Source organism: Labeo rohita, chromosome 15 (assembly GCF_022985175.1).
Source record: "Labeo rohita strain BAU-BD-2019 chromosome 15, IGBB_LRoh.1.0, whole genome shotgun sequence".
NCBI lineage: Eukaryota > Metazoa > Chordata > Actinopteri > Cypriniformes > Cyprinidae > Labeo > Labeo rohita.
In genome coordinates, this window is record NC_066883.1 from 18541995 (window position 1) to 18556015 (window position 14021).

The 14021-nt window shown below is 34.5% G+C and overlaps 1 protein-coding gene across 4 annotated transcripts; it reads left to right on the plus strand.

Moving 5' to 3' along the window:
- The first annotated feature begins 912 nt into the window (after nt 1-912).
- On the plus strand, nt 913-6202 carry tubd1 (tubulin, delta 1). 4 transcript variants are annotated; one of them, XM_051128749.1, is made up of 9 exons: nt 913-1082; nt 1187-1339; nt 1414-1561; nt 1628-1844; nt 3377-3608; nt 3699-3863; nt 4496-4636; nt 5347-5530; nt 5607-6202. In XM_051128749.1, exons 2-9 carry the CDS (start codon nt 1189-1191, stop codon nt 5707-5709), a joined length of 1341 nt encoding a protein of 446 aa, XP_050984706.1. In that variant the 5' UTR covers nt 913-1082; nt 1187-1188; the 3' UTR covers nt 5710-6202. The 4 variants fall into 4 exon arrangements, with proteins under 4 accessions (XP_050984706.1, XP_050984707.1, XP_050984705.1 ...); XM_051128750.1 differs by having other exon boundaries at nt 913-1050; XM_051128748.1 differs by having other exon boundaries at nt 913-1339.
- The last annotated feature ends 7819 nt before the right edge of the window (nt 6203-14021 follow it).

The following is a 14021-nucleotide window of genomic DNA, read 5'->3' on the forward strand; positions in this document are numbered from 1 at the left end:
ATAACAAGAATCTAAAGAGTCTTCAGGAAAATGTGCTTACTGGGCATGAAAATGATAGGGCTGTCAAACAATTAATCACGATTAATCGCATACAAAATAAAAGTTTGCCTAATTTATGTGTGTGTACTGTGTGTAATTATTATGTATATATAAATACAAACACATTCATGTATATATTTAAGAAATATTTACAAGTATAAATATTTATTATAATTTTTATATAATTTATATTATCTATAAATAAAATATTTTGTACATAAAACATATTTCTCTTAAATACATACATTAATTTGTGTGTATTTATATAAACATAATAATTACACACAGCACACACATACATATATTAGACAAACTCACACTTTTATTTTGTATGCGATTAATCGCGATTAATAGTTTGACAGCCCTAGTAAAAATATAAATAAATGTTATGCTTCATGCAAAACAATTATTATATTATTATATAATAATTTCTTTAATTGGGATGAAATAAGAACATTTTATTTAACACATACATACAACAGAGATATTGTTTAAAAGAACAACGTGTGACTTGGGTTGACACAAAGCAATAAAGTATAAACACACCCAGAATAAACAAAATACAGTTATATTCTACTAAAACAATTAGGCCAAGTAAATAAATAAATGTAAAAAATAAATAACAAGAAATATACACCGAAAACCAAATAAATAAATACACACAAAAAATGTCCAGGAGGTAACGCTTACATCGAAATTATTATTTTTTCACAAGTACAGATGCTTTGGCATCTTATAATTGTTTGATGAAATCATGATGAAAGGCATGTTTTCCTGATATTCACCACAGAACAAGTGTGTTTTGCGCGCCATCTGATGGTTGTAGAAATGTTTTTCACTCCAGCTCCCATCATGCATCAGTTCCGACGCTTTCAAACGTGCACCCGCCTTCAACTCTACACAAGCAGATGCTCTGCTTTTACTTTATGAAAGTTTGAAAATGCGGTGACTAAATGTTATTTGATATTGTGCGGTTGTTTTGACTCTCCATGTTGTAAACAAACATTCAGTGTATGTGTACTGTCGTCTCCCTGAGTTACTCGGTAAACGTTGCTATAGCTACACTCTTGAGAGTTGTGTGTTTACATGTAGTGCTGTCATGATGACATGAGCCTTTGTCGTATTTTTTAATGCTTAATGTCGATAGATATGTCGGTTGTAAGCTTACAGCTGGGTCAGTGTGGGAATCAAATAGGACACGAGCTCTTCAGTGTCATCAGCGATGATTCCAATGGACCAAACAGAAAGAAATACAAGCAATGCAGTGATGACAGATTCTTTTATGAGACATCTGCTGGAGGTTGGTTCAGCTCACTCATATTTGCTTACACCTCTGTAATATTTCATCTTTATTAGGTTCTTTATGTTTACCAGAACTTGTGGCGCGAGCAGTACTTGTTGATATGGAACCTAAGGTGATCTCTCAAGCAATAGCCAAGGCTTCAAAATCTGGAAGGTGGAGATATGGAGACAAAGCACATTTCTCTCAGAAACAGGGCTCTGGAAACAACTGGGCGAATGGGTAAGAAAGTCAGCTCTTGGTTTTGGGCTTGTTTGTCATGTGTGAGTTTATTGTTGTTTTCTGAAGGTTCTGTGTTCATGGACCACGTCATGAAGAGGCAGTGGAGGATCTGGTTCGGAAGGAGATCGAGCGCTGTGATCGGCTGGCTGGGATTTTCACCATGATGAGCGTTGCAGGTGGCACTGGTTCTGGTGTGGGTACCTACATCACTCAACGTTTGAGGGACTTGTATCCCAATTCCTTCATCCTGAATCAAGTAACATGGCCATATGGAGCTGGTGAGGTAATGAGATTTTTGTGTTTTTAAGTATAAGTGGGTCAATGACACAACCTTTTTGGGTGTGTTTGGATCTGTGAACTTATTCAAAAATGGCTTAAAACGCATACATACCATGATTTGAATTCACCTCTTAAATTGTAAACACATTTTTATTTTCTGAACTGAACTGAAATTCATATAGATGTTTTTAGTGCTCATACAGTAAAAAATGTCAGGGTCCAACAACTGTTGTGACATCACAATGAAGAAAAATTTAATTAAAATAATTAGCAAAATTAAAAATAATTCAAATAATGAAAATCTTGGTAAAGAAAACCTTCCCAAGTAGTCAAGTAGTAGCTTCACTGCTTAATAATTAAAAAACACTCTGCAGACCCTCAAAGTTTCTTAAAATATCAGATAATTTGACCTTTTTATGACAAGGCAAGGTTAGTTCAGTTTGCAAAATGCCATGTTATGCAACTCAATGCTATAAAAATGTTATAAATGTGTAAGTTATTAAATGTACAATAATAAACTTTTCATTGTTTTGTCATGCACTGGTCAGTTTTGAGATTTTCTGGCTATTTTGCTTCCAAAACATGTCTTTTTTCAAACTAGTGGAAAGAAAACATCTAAAATACATATTAATTTTATTATACTTTATTTATTTGTTTGTTGCACTAACAACAAACTTTACAGTTTTATTCCTATTTATTTTCTGAAAGTTTTAACAGTGGAGTTTGTTCATATATCATATGCCTTAGTTACAGATACAAAATTTATTTCTAAAACGTGGTTACAATTTGTTTTTGGGCTGTTGTCAGTATTTTCTGATTTATGGAGTGATTAAAAGAGATGTCCAAAATCTCCTGTGTCTGACTCTAATATGTCAATAAAATTAAATAAAAATCTTGAACCTGACTTGCAAATTAGTGCATATTTAATGAGATGATGCTACATTTGCACATATAAATGTGTCGTTCCAAACCCGTAAGGCCTTCTTTAATCTTCAGAACACAAATTAAGATATTTTTGATGAAATTTGAGAGCTTTCTGACCCTGTATAGACAGCAACACAACTAACAAGTTCAAGGCCCAGAAAGGTAGTAAGGACGTCGTGGTACTCTCGTGAACACCTGTCGAAGACTAACACGGAAGAGAAGAAATTGGTGAATTAAGTCATTAAGTCATTTTTGTTTTCTTTGCACACAAAAAAAGTATTCTTGTAGCTTCACAAAATTAAGGCTGAACCACTGATGTCACATGTTTTAACGATTACTACCTTTCTGGGCATTGAATGTGTCAGTTGGCCAGTTGTGTTGCTGTCCATGCAGGGTCAGAAAGCTGTCAGATTTCATCAAAAATATCCTAATTTGTGTTCCAAAGATGAACGAAGGTCTTAGGGGTTTGGAACAACATTTCTACATTTCTAATTTGCTACATGTGTTTTAAACATTTTTTTTATTTATTTATTTTTTTTTGTCACTTTATTATTTATCATTGCACTGTGTCACCTTTATTCACTGTGTATGTTGTTTTGTTTGCCTCTCCAGGTAATCGTGCAAAACTACAACTCTGTGCTGACGCTATCGCACCTCTACCAGCTCTCTGATGCTATTCTGGTTCACGAGAATGACACTGTGCACAAAATCTGCAGCCGGCTGATGAACATCAAACACATCTCCATCAGTGATGTTAATAAGGTGATCGCTCACCAGCTGGCCAGCGTCCTTCAGCCCGCTTATACCGCTGATTCACCCTGCCATTACAGCACGAACCCAATAGGTACAGATGACTCACAGTTCACCTCCAATTTCAGACAGTCATCAGTCAAAATGACACTTGTTTACACCAGTGTTTATCTGCTGTCTGCAGGGGAATTAATGAGTTCTTTGGTGAGCCATCCTGAGTACAAACTGCTCAGCTTATGTAACATTCCTCAGATGTCCAGCACATCCCTGGCCTATAGTGTATTTAACTGGCCTGGGCTGCTCAAGCATTTACGTCAAATGCTCATTGCAAGCGCTAGGATGGAGGAAGGTGAGTGCGGTGATGTCGTGCATATTAAAGGGATGGTTCACCCAAAAATGAAAATTCTGTCATTAATTACTCACCCTCATGTCGTTCCAAAAATGTACCTTCGTTCATCTTTACAACACAAATTAAGATATTTTTGATGAAATTCAAGAGCTTTATCCTCCACAGACTATCACGGTAAAGGCACAGAAACGTAGCAAGAACATCGTTAAAATAGTCCATGTGACATCAATGTTTTGAAGCTACGAGGATCATTTTTGTGCACAAAGAAACCAAAAATAATTCTCGTAGCTTAATGAAATTATGGTTGAACCACTGATGTCACATGGACTATTTTAACAATGTCCTTACTCCGTTTCTAGGCCTTGAACGTGTCAGTTGCGTTGCTGTCTATGCAGGGACAGAAAGCTTTCGTATTTCATCAAAAGTATCTTGATTTGTGTTCTGAAGATGAACGAAGGTCTTACAGGTTTGGAACAACATGAGGGTGAGTAATAAATGACAGAATTATCATTTTTGGGTGAACTATTCCTTTACAAAGGATGTTTTAAAAAGGAAACACTACAGAAGAAATTAAAATATTACTTCATTGTCTACATAATGGTTTTGTGGAACTAAAGCACTCTTACTTATAGGCATTGACTGGACTGTAAGCGCCCCATCAGCGGTCACATCTGGAGGAGAGAGTGCAACAAACAGCAGGCATAAAAATTTCAATATATCACTTGCTAATCTTCTAATACTGCGGGGGAAAGATGTTTCTACTGCGGTTACAGGTAAGCAGATCTCCAATATATTTAATTTATTAAATAGATAGTTCAACTCACCCAAAATTTAAAATCGTTAGCATTTTATTAACTCTCATGTTATTTCAAACTTGTATGAGTTTCTTTCTTCTGCTGAACACAAAAGAAGATATTTTGAAGAATGGATGTAACCAAACAGTTGCTGGTCCCTATTGACTTCCATAGTATTTTTTCCATACTATAGTAGTCAGTGAGAAACAACCTATATATGTGATATATAAACATGAGACAAAACACATACGGGCCAGTATCTTGAATTTTAGGGCATAACTGCATTTATAAAGTTGTTGTCCTGCATCATATTTGTCAGCAGGCGGGCCAGCGTGTTAACTGCATTGAAATATTTTAATTGCATAATTTTTTTCATAACTAATGAATTAATAAATTAATAAATTGCATTAAACTGACAGCCCTATTAAACAATTAAAACAATTAAACAAGAAAAAAAGTATTTTTTTTTCTAAATGACTGAAGCATTCATTAATTATTTGAAAATACATAAGTATCCATATTTTTTCAAAGAACATACACTATGGTCCAACAGTGCAAGATAACTTTTTTTTTAAAGTAGTGAACATGCATGCTTTATCAGAAAACAACATCTTCTTGTAATTTGAACAAAATTTTAAGGGTTTTAAAACTGTATAGAAAACTAACATGCAAAATACTTTAATTAACAGATGGTTTTAAGGATCCTACGTTATATGTGCCGTGGCTTAAAACTGAAAATAGTTTCAGCACATGGACCTGTCCTGTAGCCTTCAATGGATATGAAAAGTCTGCCACTTTGGTCAGTAACAGCCAGTCCCTTTTGAAACCCCTGGACAATATAGTGAGGAAGGCTTGGAACATGTTTGCATCAAGGTGAGAAATACAGTAACATAAATACAATACAATATTCTGTATTTTATGTTTTAAATACCAACGTTGCTTCCTGTAGGGCCTATGTTCATCAGTATACAAAGTTTGGGATCTCTGAGGAGGATTTTCTGGACAGTTTTACAGCACTAGAACAGATCATCTCCAGCTACACACACCTTTGATTGACCTGATCATACACAGCTCATCATAAAGATTATGACAAAACTAATTTCATATGAATCCATATGATGTGCCTTTATCTGCCCCTGGAGAAATTACATTTGTTTAAATGGGGCTGTTAAATTAATCATGTTATGTTACATATTTCTGTTATTTATAGCTATACGTATACAATAGATATTTTCTAAATGATTTGAAAATGTTAATGAAATAAAAGCCATGTTTAATTCAGATGCGTATTCAGTTTTTATACTTTTGAATACCCATACTGCAATGTCAGCACAAGAAATTTTAAATTAAAAATAACATGACTTGCAAAACATTTTAGTATTAGACGACAGTGTAAGTACTGGTATCAATGATATGTGGCCTTCACTGATAGTAGTACAAAGATGCTATTAAACTCATTTAAAATACACCATCTTGTTAACATATAAATGTATTATTAGGTGATTAATTGTGATTAAGTAGAGAAAAATGTGAGTAATTTGTTAATTTTTGACAGCACTATTATTATGAGAACATGAATTGCTAAAGTAGAAATTGTTGTATTAATTGTAAGTAGTGTTTAATTTACTACGTAGCCTACTGCATATTAACATACTGTTTATGCCTATTATGTGAAGTGTAACCAGTTCACGTAAGTGTAGCTAACACCCAAATGACTTATTTTTTATAATTATGCTGTCAAACGATTAATCATGATTAAATGCATTAAAAATAAGTTTTTGTTTGCACAATATGTGTATACTATCTATTTTATGTATATATAAATACACACACACACACACAGTATATATATATATATAATTGATATTATACATACATTTTTTTAATATATAAACATTTTTCTTAAATATATGTGTGTGTGTGTGTGTGTGTGTATATACACATAATAATAAAAAAATTATTTTGGATGTGATTAATCGCAATTAATCATTTGACAGCACTAAATTATGCATGTATATATAATTTTACTATAGTAATTGTTAAATTGGACTTGCAGCTGAGAGATCACGAGTATCCCACATGGTAGGTCTATTTAAGGCAGCTTTCCAGTAATACATAAACTGAATAATGAAATGTAATAAATAAAACAGACTTTTTTTGTTTGATTAGCATTAATGAATGCAAACAGCAGCAGGTATTTTTGGCTGCTGTCACTTTAAAACCTAATCAACACATGAAGAAGAAGTGCTTCTGGAGGTGGCCTGGAGAGAGGAGAAAAAGAAGAGCTTTCTGAGGTGGCCCGCTCTCCGCTTTCATCGATGTGCAAAATACCACCTGGTTAAGGCTGAGACGGAGTTCAAGTGTGTGGCAGGAACATACCGGAGACATGACAATGGTACAATCACATAAACATAATACAAGCACTGATTTATGGCTTATTCTTCTGTTTTTCAAATTTTTATAACAAAGAACCACTGTTCCAAATACTGCTGACGTTATCACACCTAGTACGTGACAGTTTAGATTGGAGAATAGCTTTTATTAGGTCTCATTACCAGAGTGTGAGAATTAAGTTTGTTTAAAGAAGTTTAATTTAGATATCAAGTCAAAAAATAGCCTGTAAATAAAGAACCACTCCATTTTGTAGATGAAATGTGTTTTTATTAATATTACTTATTTTGAATTGATTGTAGCTCCAACTTCTGAAGTTCCTCCTGCTGCTGAGGAACAGCCAGAGCAGGACGTCCTGGACAGGGGTAAGAATAATGAATCAATGAAAATGTTATTATAAAATGTTAACATTTATAGAACTGTATTTCATACTAATTACAATTGTTTACCTTTTAATAGATGACATTGTGAGTCGTTATAAATCGGTCCCAAGCTGGATGAAGGAGGATTTGGCTTGGTGTACGCAGGGACTCGCCTCAAGGATTGCATTTTTTATTTTTGGCTTACAAAACTTTGCGTACAGGCCATAGTACAGAATTAGTGCAAACTGCTGCCCCACAACCAAAAAACACATTTAAAAGCATTTAAGTATTCAAATCTTAGATGTTTACTAAATCTTTCTTTCATCAGTAAGCTTAATATATGTGACCCTGGACCACAAAACCAGTCACTGGGGTTTATTTGTAGCAATAGCCAAAAATACATTGTATAGGTCAAAATGACTGATTTTTGTTTTATGCCAAAAATCATTATGATGTTAAGTAAAGATCATGTTCCATGAAGATATTTTGTAAAATTCCTACTGTAAATATATTAAAACCTAATTTTTGATTAGTAATATGCAATGTTAAGAACTTTATTTGGACAACTTTAAAGGTGAATTTCTCAATATTTAGATTTTTTGACCCGTATGACTGGTTTTGTTGTCCAGGTTCAACTATATAAATTAATAATTTATTGGGTATTTTCAATTGGGAGGTGGCTGTCCTGATCCCTAACCCCTCAATTTCAACTTATATGAACATATAACATATTGAAATCATTTCTGTATTTTCTGTATTCCATTGTTGTTCTTAAAAGTATCATTTTGATTCTTTTAAAAAGTGAAGTATTCATTTTTATACGTGTACCACTGTTCAGAACTGTGCTAGCTAACCATGTGCTGATTAGCATCTTTAAGCTAAGATCAAAAGTATCTAAAATTGTCACTACTGTAACATTTTTGGTAGTGACATCATTGTTTTTTGGGGTGTTATTCCATAAATTTGTCACTACCATCAACATGTCATCATTGTTTCAGTAGTTACAAAAGGGAACACATAATTCTCAAATTTGAGGGAAATAAACAAAATTTTAGTACCGTTATGCAAATTTTTGTATTGTTTTACTAGTGTTTTAGTATGCAAGTTAAAATTTTGTAATGTGATGTGGTCACTACCAAAAATGTGCTGTCACCACCAAAACATGGGATGTTTTGTTAAAAATGAAGTGTAATGAATTATCATCGAAGATGTTATGATTTTGGTTCAATGTATATTCAAACTAAAGAATCCTTAACTTTGAGATCAGTATGATTTGACTTTTACAAACTGGGTTCAAAATACAACAAATCTCATAAAATACACTTGACATATTGTTAAAAATTTAATTTTTGTTGATTTACCAATTAAAAAATTGTAATAAAATAACAAAAATATATATTTACAATCTAGATGTAAGCAAAATCTTAATGGGTCAGTATAACCCCTCTAATTAAATTATATTTAACTGTGTTTCGGTATTGACAAATTTGGGGAAAGGACAAATATTCCAAAACTTTCTGAAAATACAATATGAGATTTAACTGCACAATTACTAGAAACGTGTGCCTCGCAAACATAGTTTTTTTTTTTTTTTTTGAAAAAAAAATAAAATAAATTTAAGACGTTTTGGACCAGTTCTGTAGAATGGCCCATATCTCGGTCGCCGTGATTTTGCCAAGTAAGACATGTTCCTGGATCAACATTACTGTCCAAAAATATAGACTTAACCCAATCCCTACCCCTAAACCTAACCATAACCACAATTTATTCCTAAAATCAGAAGGAAATGATAGCTGATTAATGATGGTGTAGAAGCATCAAACTGTTATTGAAAGTCTAAAAGTGATATTTCCTGAAAAGTTACCCCTCAATTCTGATTGGCTGATTGAAATGTTGTTCCAGGATCAACAAGGATGTTGATCCAGGAACATGGTGTACTTGGCGAAATCACGTTTACCATATCTCTCTGTGTTGATGCTAACTGTTAACTCTTTTTTTTTATTTATCAGGTGGCTGTGAAATTTTCAGTCAAGGCACCAAACATGCCATACATCACTGAGGTGAGTAGTCTGCGTTTTTAATTTATAACATCTTATATTTGTTAATCACAGACATGATTTGTCAGTATGCAAACCTGTAAGTCATGTTTTTTTTTTTTAGCCTGGTCATCCTAAATGCTTCCCCTTAGAGATCGGCCTGACACTCATGGCCAACAAGGGCCCCAGTGCTCCTGAAATCATTAAACTCCTGGACTGGCAGGAAGAAACTGACCACTACATCATGGTCATGGAGCGGCCCTTTCCTTGCATGGACTTGCTTAGTTTCAAGCAGCTCCTGTTTGAAATGGTGTGTAGGGATTTTCCCATAGCTGAAGACCTGTACATGACCGCTGCCAACATCTGGACAAGCCCGGGCCTGTCACAAGGTGAGATCGAGAAAGAACAAAGGAGGACAATTTGAATTCTAATTCAGCCTAAATGAGAGCAGGTGTGAAGTATAAGCTAATAATTAGACGTCTCTCTCGTGTTTTTGCACAGAATGCTGCGAGTTGATTTGCGATTGTCTGCAGCCGAAGCCAAAGAAGAGACTTGCTCTGGAGAAGATACATCTCCATGACTGGTTTAAGGTACGGAGTCCTTATAGAGATTAGTTTTTAGTTTGATCCTCACTTGTTGCCAAAATGTGCTGGAAATGTAATGTATTATGTGTTTTTGTTTCAGGTCATGGATTAAGACATAGAGAGAACATCAGAAAGCAACTCCTGTCACGACCACCCTGGATTTCTGTTTTTTCAGTCTGCTTTTCATCTGCTGGACTGAAACGAGTGGCCTTTCCATCCCTTCACTCAAGTCCTTGATCTAAAGCAGCAATATTTGTGATTTATTGTTGTGATTTATGTAATTAATTATTTGTATATCATTATTATATTTATATACTTTAGTCTCAAGTTAAGGTTTTGTAAAAAAAAAAAAAAAAAAAGTAAGAACTATAATATATATAGTATAAATATATAAAGACAAAAATCTATAAAAAAAATGTATATTAAAAAAATTTAATAAAATGTTTAATGAATGTATGTTTATAATTACTCTGCACAGTTTTGAGTTGTAGACTCAAACTCAGTTGTAGAGTTACATAGTACTGTACATTGCCACTATTAAAGCTCCTGCAAACGTCAGTTCTGTCACTTCTGAACCCGTTATATGACCCCAGAAATCTACTGTAATCTCTCACACTTTAAAAATAATCCAATTAAAATATCAGAAATATTTAAAAACTACATATCACACTCTGGTAATGTGTTCACCATTAGATCAACACCCCTGAGCATCAGAAATACATCAAATTTGGTATGTTTTCTCAGATGGTCCTTTTATTTGTGTACCAGTTTTCAGTTGAGAGTCTCGAGACGCTTTGTCTGCTATGATACAGAATAAGAATATCCATACTGTTACTAGTATCTGATTTAGTTTACTTATGAATAGAAAATGTGGACAGTATAAAGTACTTGCTCTAGCCTTTGTTTTAAATTATTTTGTTTACCTGGGTTCAAGCGCTTTAAGACATTTAAGTGAAAAAAGACATTATTTAGCAAGCCTGGAACAACCTAAATCAAAGATTTTAAAAGCATTTTTGGCAAAACCAGGTCATTTACCACAGAAATATTATGTTTATGACATTTCTAAACCTAGGAGTAGTTCACAACAGTAGGTTTTTTATATAATGTCAAACATTCAAGGAACAATTTGAATGACAACTGTGTTCCAAGAGGCAAAGTTGTTCAGAATCAGGAGATTGATTGTATGATGGGAAGATCTAGTGCAGTGGTTCTCAACTGCTCTGCACATTCTGACACACTCCTAACGAGCTGATGATCTGAATCAGGTGTGTTAAATGAGGGAAACATACAAAATGTGCAGAGCAGTGGGCCCTGAGGACTGGAGTGCAGAACCACTGATCTAGTGTAGGCGTGAAGGTTTTCTGTGAGTTGAGGTCATTTACCATAGAAATACAGCATTTCGGAGTCCTTTTTAACGGTTGTAGCACCAGCTGTGGTCTAAGCCATTTAAAAGTTTTGAGTTTTTCTTTATGCTTTATAGCAGGGGTGGCGAACGTCGGTCCTGGAGAGCCGCAGCCCTGCATAGTTTTGCTTCGATCCTAATCAAACGCACCTGAACAAGCTAATCAAGGTCTGAAGGGTTACTAGAAAGCAACAGGCAGGTGAGTTTTAATTAGGGTTGGAGCTGAACTCTGCAGGGCTGCGGCTCTCCAGGACCAGAGTTCGCCGCTCCTGCTTTATAGCATTTGGGTTAAATTTGGACAGGCCCCTTTTCTAAATGACCGCTTTATAGCTTCCCAAAGGGTAAATTTCAAAATTTGTATTTATTTTATAATTACTGGCCTAGATAATCCAGAAAAACTTACTGCAATGTTTTTTTTTTTCCAGATTGAGTAAAAAAACCTAGGACTAGTTCACAAAGGTATGTTTTTGACATCTACTCAATCATTTAACAAATTATTTAACCCTTTAACTGTCACCCCTCATTTTTTAAAATAGGGTTGAAAGTGTACTATCCGAACTTAATTTGTTGTAATTCATGAACACTTTGGAATACAGATCTAAGGTTGGTCTCTTTTTAAAGAAGAAAGTCAGCAGATTATGACAGATGTGGAATTTTTTTCAAAAAAAAAAAAAAAAAAGAATAAGTTATAGAAGTTTAAATTTACTAAAAATAAAAATGCACTGTACCATTTTTATTATATTTTATATAAAATACATATTTTACATAACAGGTTTTACCCTAAATTTGATATCAAATTGAAGCCTTATGTCTGAATAACTTATGTTCCAAATTTGAAGTTGATATGAAAAAAATCGAGATTCCTGTAAAAGTTTGTTTAGGGCGTTATACCACAAACAGCCACCGGGTGCCATACAAACTCTATAGAATTTTTTAAAATGTCTTTTTTTTTTTCTCTGTCAATTTTACTTCTATCACAAAATAACCACCAAATATGAAATCCTGAGACTCAGACCTTTCCAATGACATGTTTTTTGTCAAGATTATAAAAAGTTTGGATTCTAAAAGACCATAATGCATTTTGTAATTTGACACTTGACACCGCTGCTAAGGGGGACGAGACCGCCAAAAGATTTTACAGTATCATTTCCATGGTAACACAATGTCTGATTTCAAAATGGTCATAGGATGATTCTTGGGCTTCTAAGCTTTCAAATAATATATAATTTGTGATGATTACTAAAATATTTGATAGAGAAAAAGGACAACGAAAAAAAGAGCGCCAAGCGTCCCACAGGTGGGACGGTGACAGTTAAAGGGTTAATTGACAACAGTGGTTCTAGAGGCAAAGTTGCTCGGATTAAGGAGTTCTATCGTGTGATATGAATATCGTGTGCACGTGTGTGTGTGTGCTTGTTCTTGCTACATTGTGGGGACCAAATGTCCCCACAAGGATAGTAAAATCTGAAATTTTTGACATGACCGCAGGCCGGTCCCCACAATGTAAAAAAATGATTAAAAACAGTAAATGATGTTTATCTGAAAATGTAACAATGCAAACATGTTTTAGGGTTAGGGTTGGGTTAGGGGATAGACAATATCGTTTGGTCAGTATAAAAACTATAGAAGTCTATGGAAAGTCCCCACAATTCACAAAAACAAACCTACATTTCAACAAACATTTCTCTCACACCTTTGTAGCCGTGAGTCGAACAGGCCCACCGAGTTTAATTCCGTTCGGCCTCCGTTAACCTCATCTAACAGATGCTTAAATTTCGGTGGCCGATGGCAGCCATGTTTTTCAAGATACGCTAATGTAGGACAAACAACAAAAGCTGCGTTTAAAAGCCCAGCAAAACTCTCAATACAAAGATGCAACTGAGTTTGCACTGAAAACCCCTCCAATTGCTCCCCAAAACTAGCCCAATCGCGTTTCGAGGGGGTTCCCCTGTTAAAAATCATATTCTGTGGGATAAAATACAGAATACAAATACATTTGTCAGGGTTCCCCTGGTAATTTAGTATTTCAGGGGCTAAATATGACGGTATTGGGGTCGCTTCAACCCCCGAACATCAAAAACAACCCGCAGCAACAGTGGTAAAGTAGCCAAATTCCGCAGGAAAACCGCGGACTTGGCAACTCCGCTGAAAACGGTTTTCTTCTAATGGGCCTCATCCATCCGTCATGCTTTGCAGCCTAAGCTTTTACCATTCAAAATATCATCTCTTCTAGTTAAACAGATTATTCGACCTACATGGTTGATTTTTTTACCATTTAACCAGACTATGAAGTCAAAACACATGCAAGAAGAAGAAAAAAAATATTTTATTTGGAAAACCTGAAGCATTTTATAGCTATTACAAACTGAAAGCAGTCTGTAGCGATAACATATCCCTTTCTTGTAAATAAACAATGATTTGATTAGGAAAATGGCAACCAAAGAATGATAGACATAGAAAAATCAAGTGTTTAACAAATTAGATGTTCATACCCGAGAGCACATCGATTAGTAAATAGTTCAGCCGCACATTTATGGCACAAAATATGCAGATGGTGACTAAGCCCAAAATTTCAGGCAGCCTATTAGA

Excerpts from the sequence above, each read along its gene's own strand:
- tubd1 (XM_051128748.1), top strand. The coding sequence starts at position 1,177 with ATGTCGATAGATATGTCGGTTGTAAGCTTACAGCTGGGTCAGTGTGGG. Across the intron at positions 1,845-3,376 it reads GGCCATATGGAGCTGGTGAG|GTAATCGTGCAAAACTACAA; the intron begins GTAATGAGATTT and ends TTGCCTCTCCAG. Across the intron at positions 4,637-5,346 it reads TGTTTCTACTGCGGTTACAG|ATGGTTTTAAGGATCCTACG; the intron begins GTAAGCAGATCT and ends TTTAATTAACAG.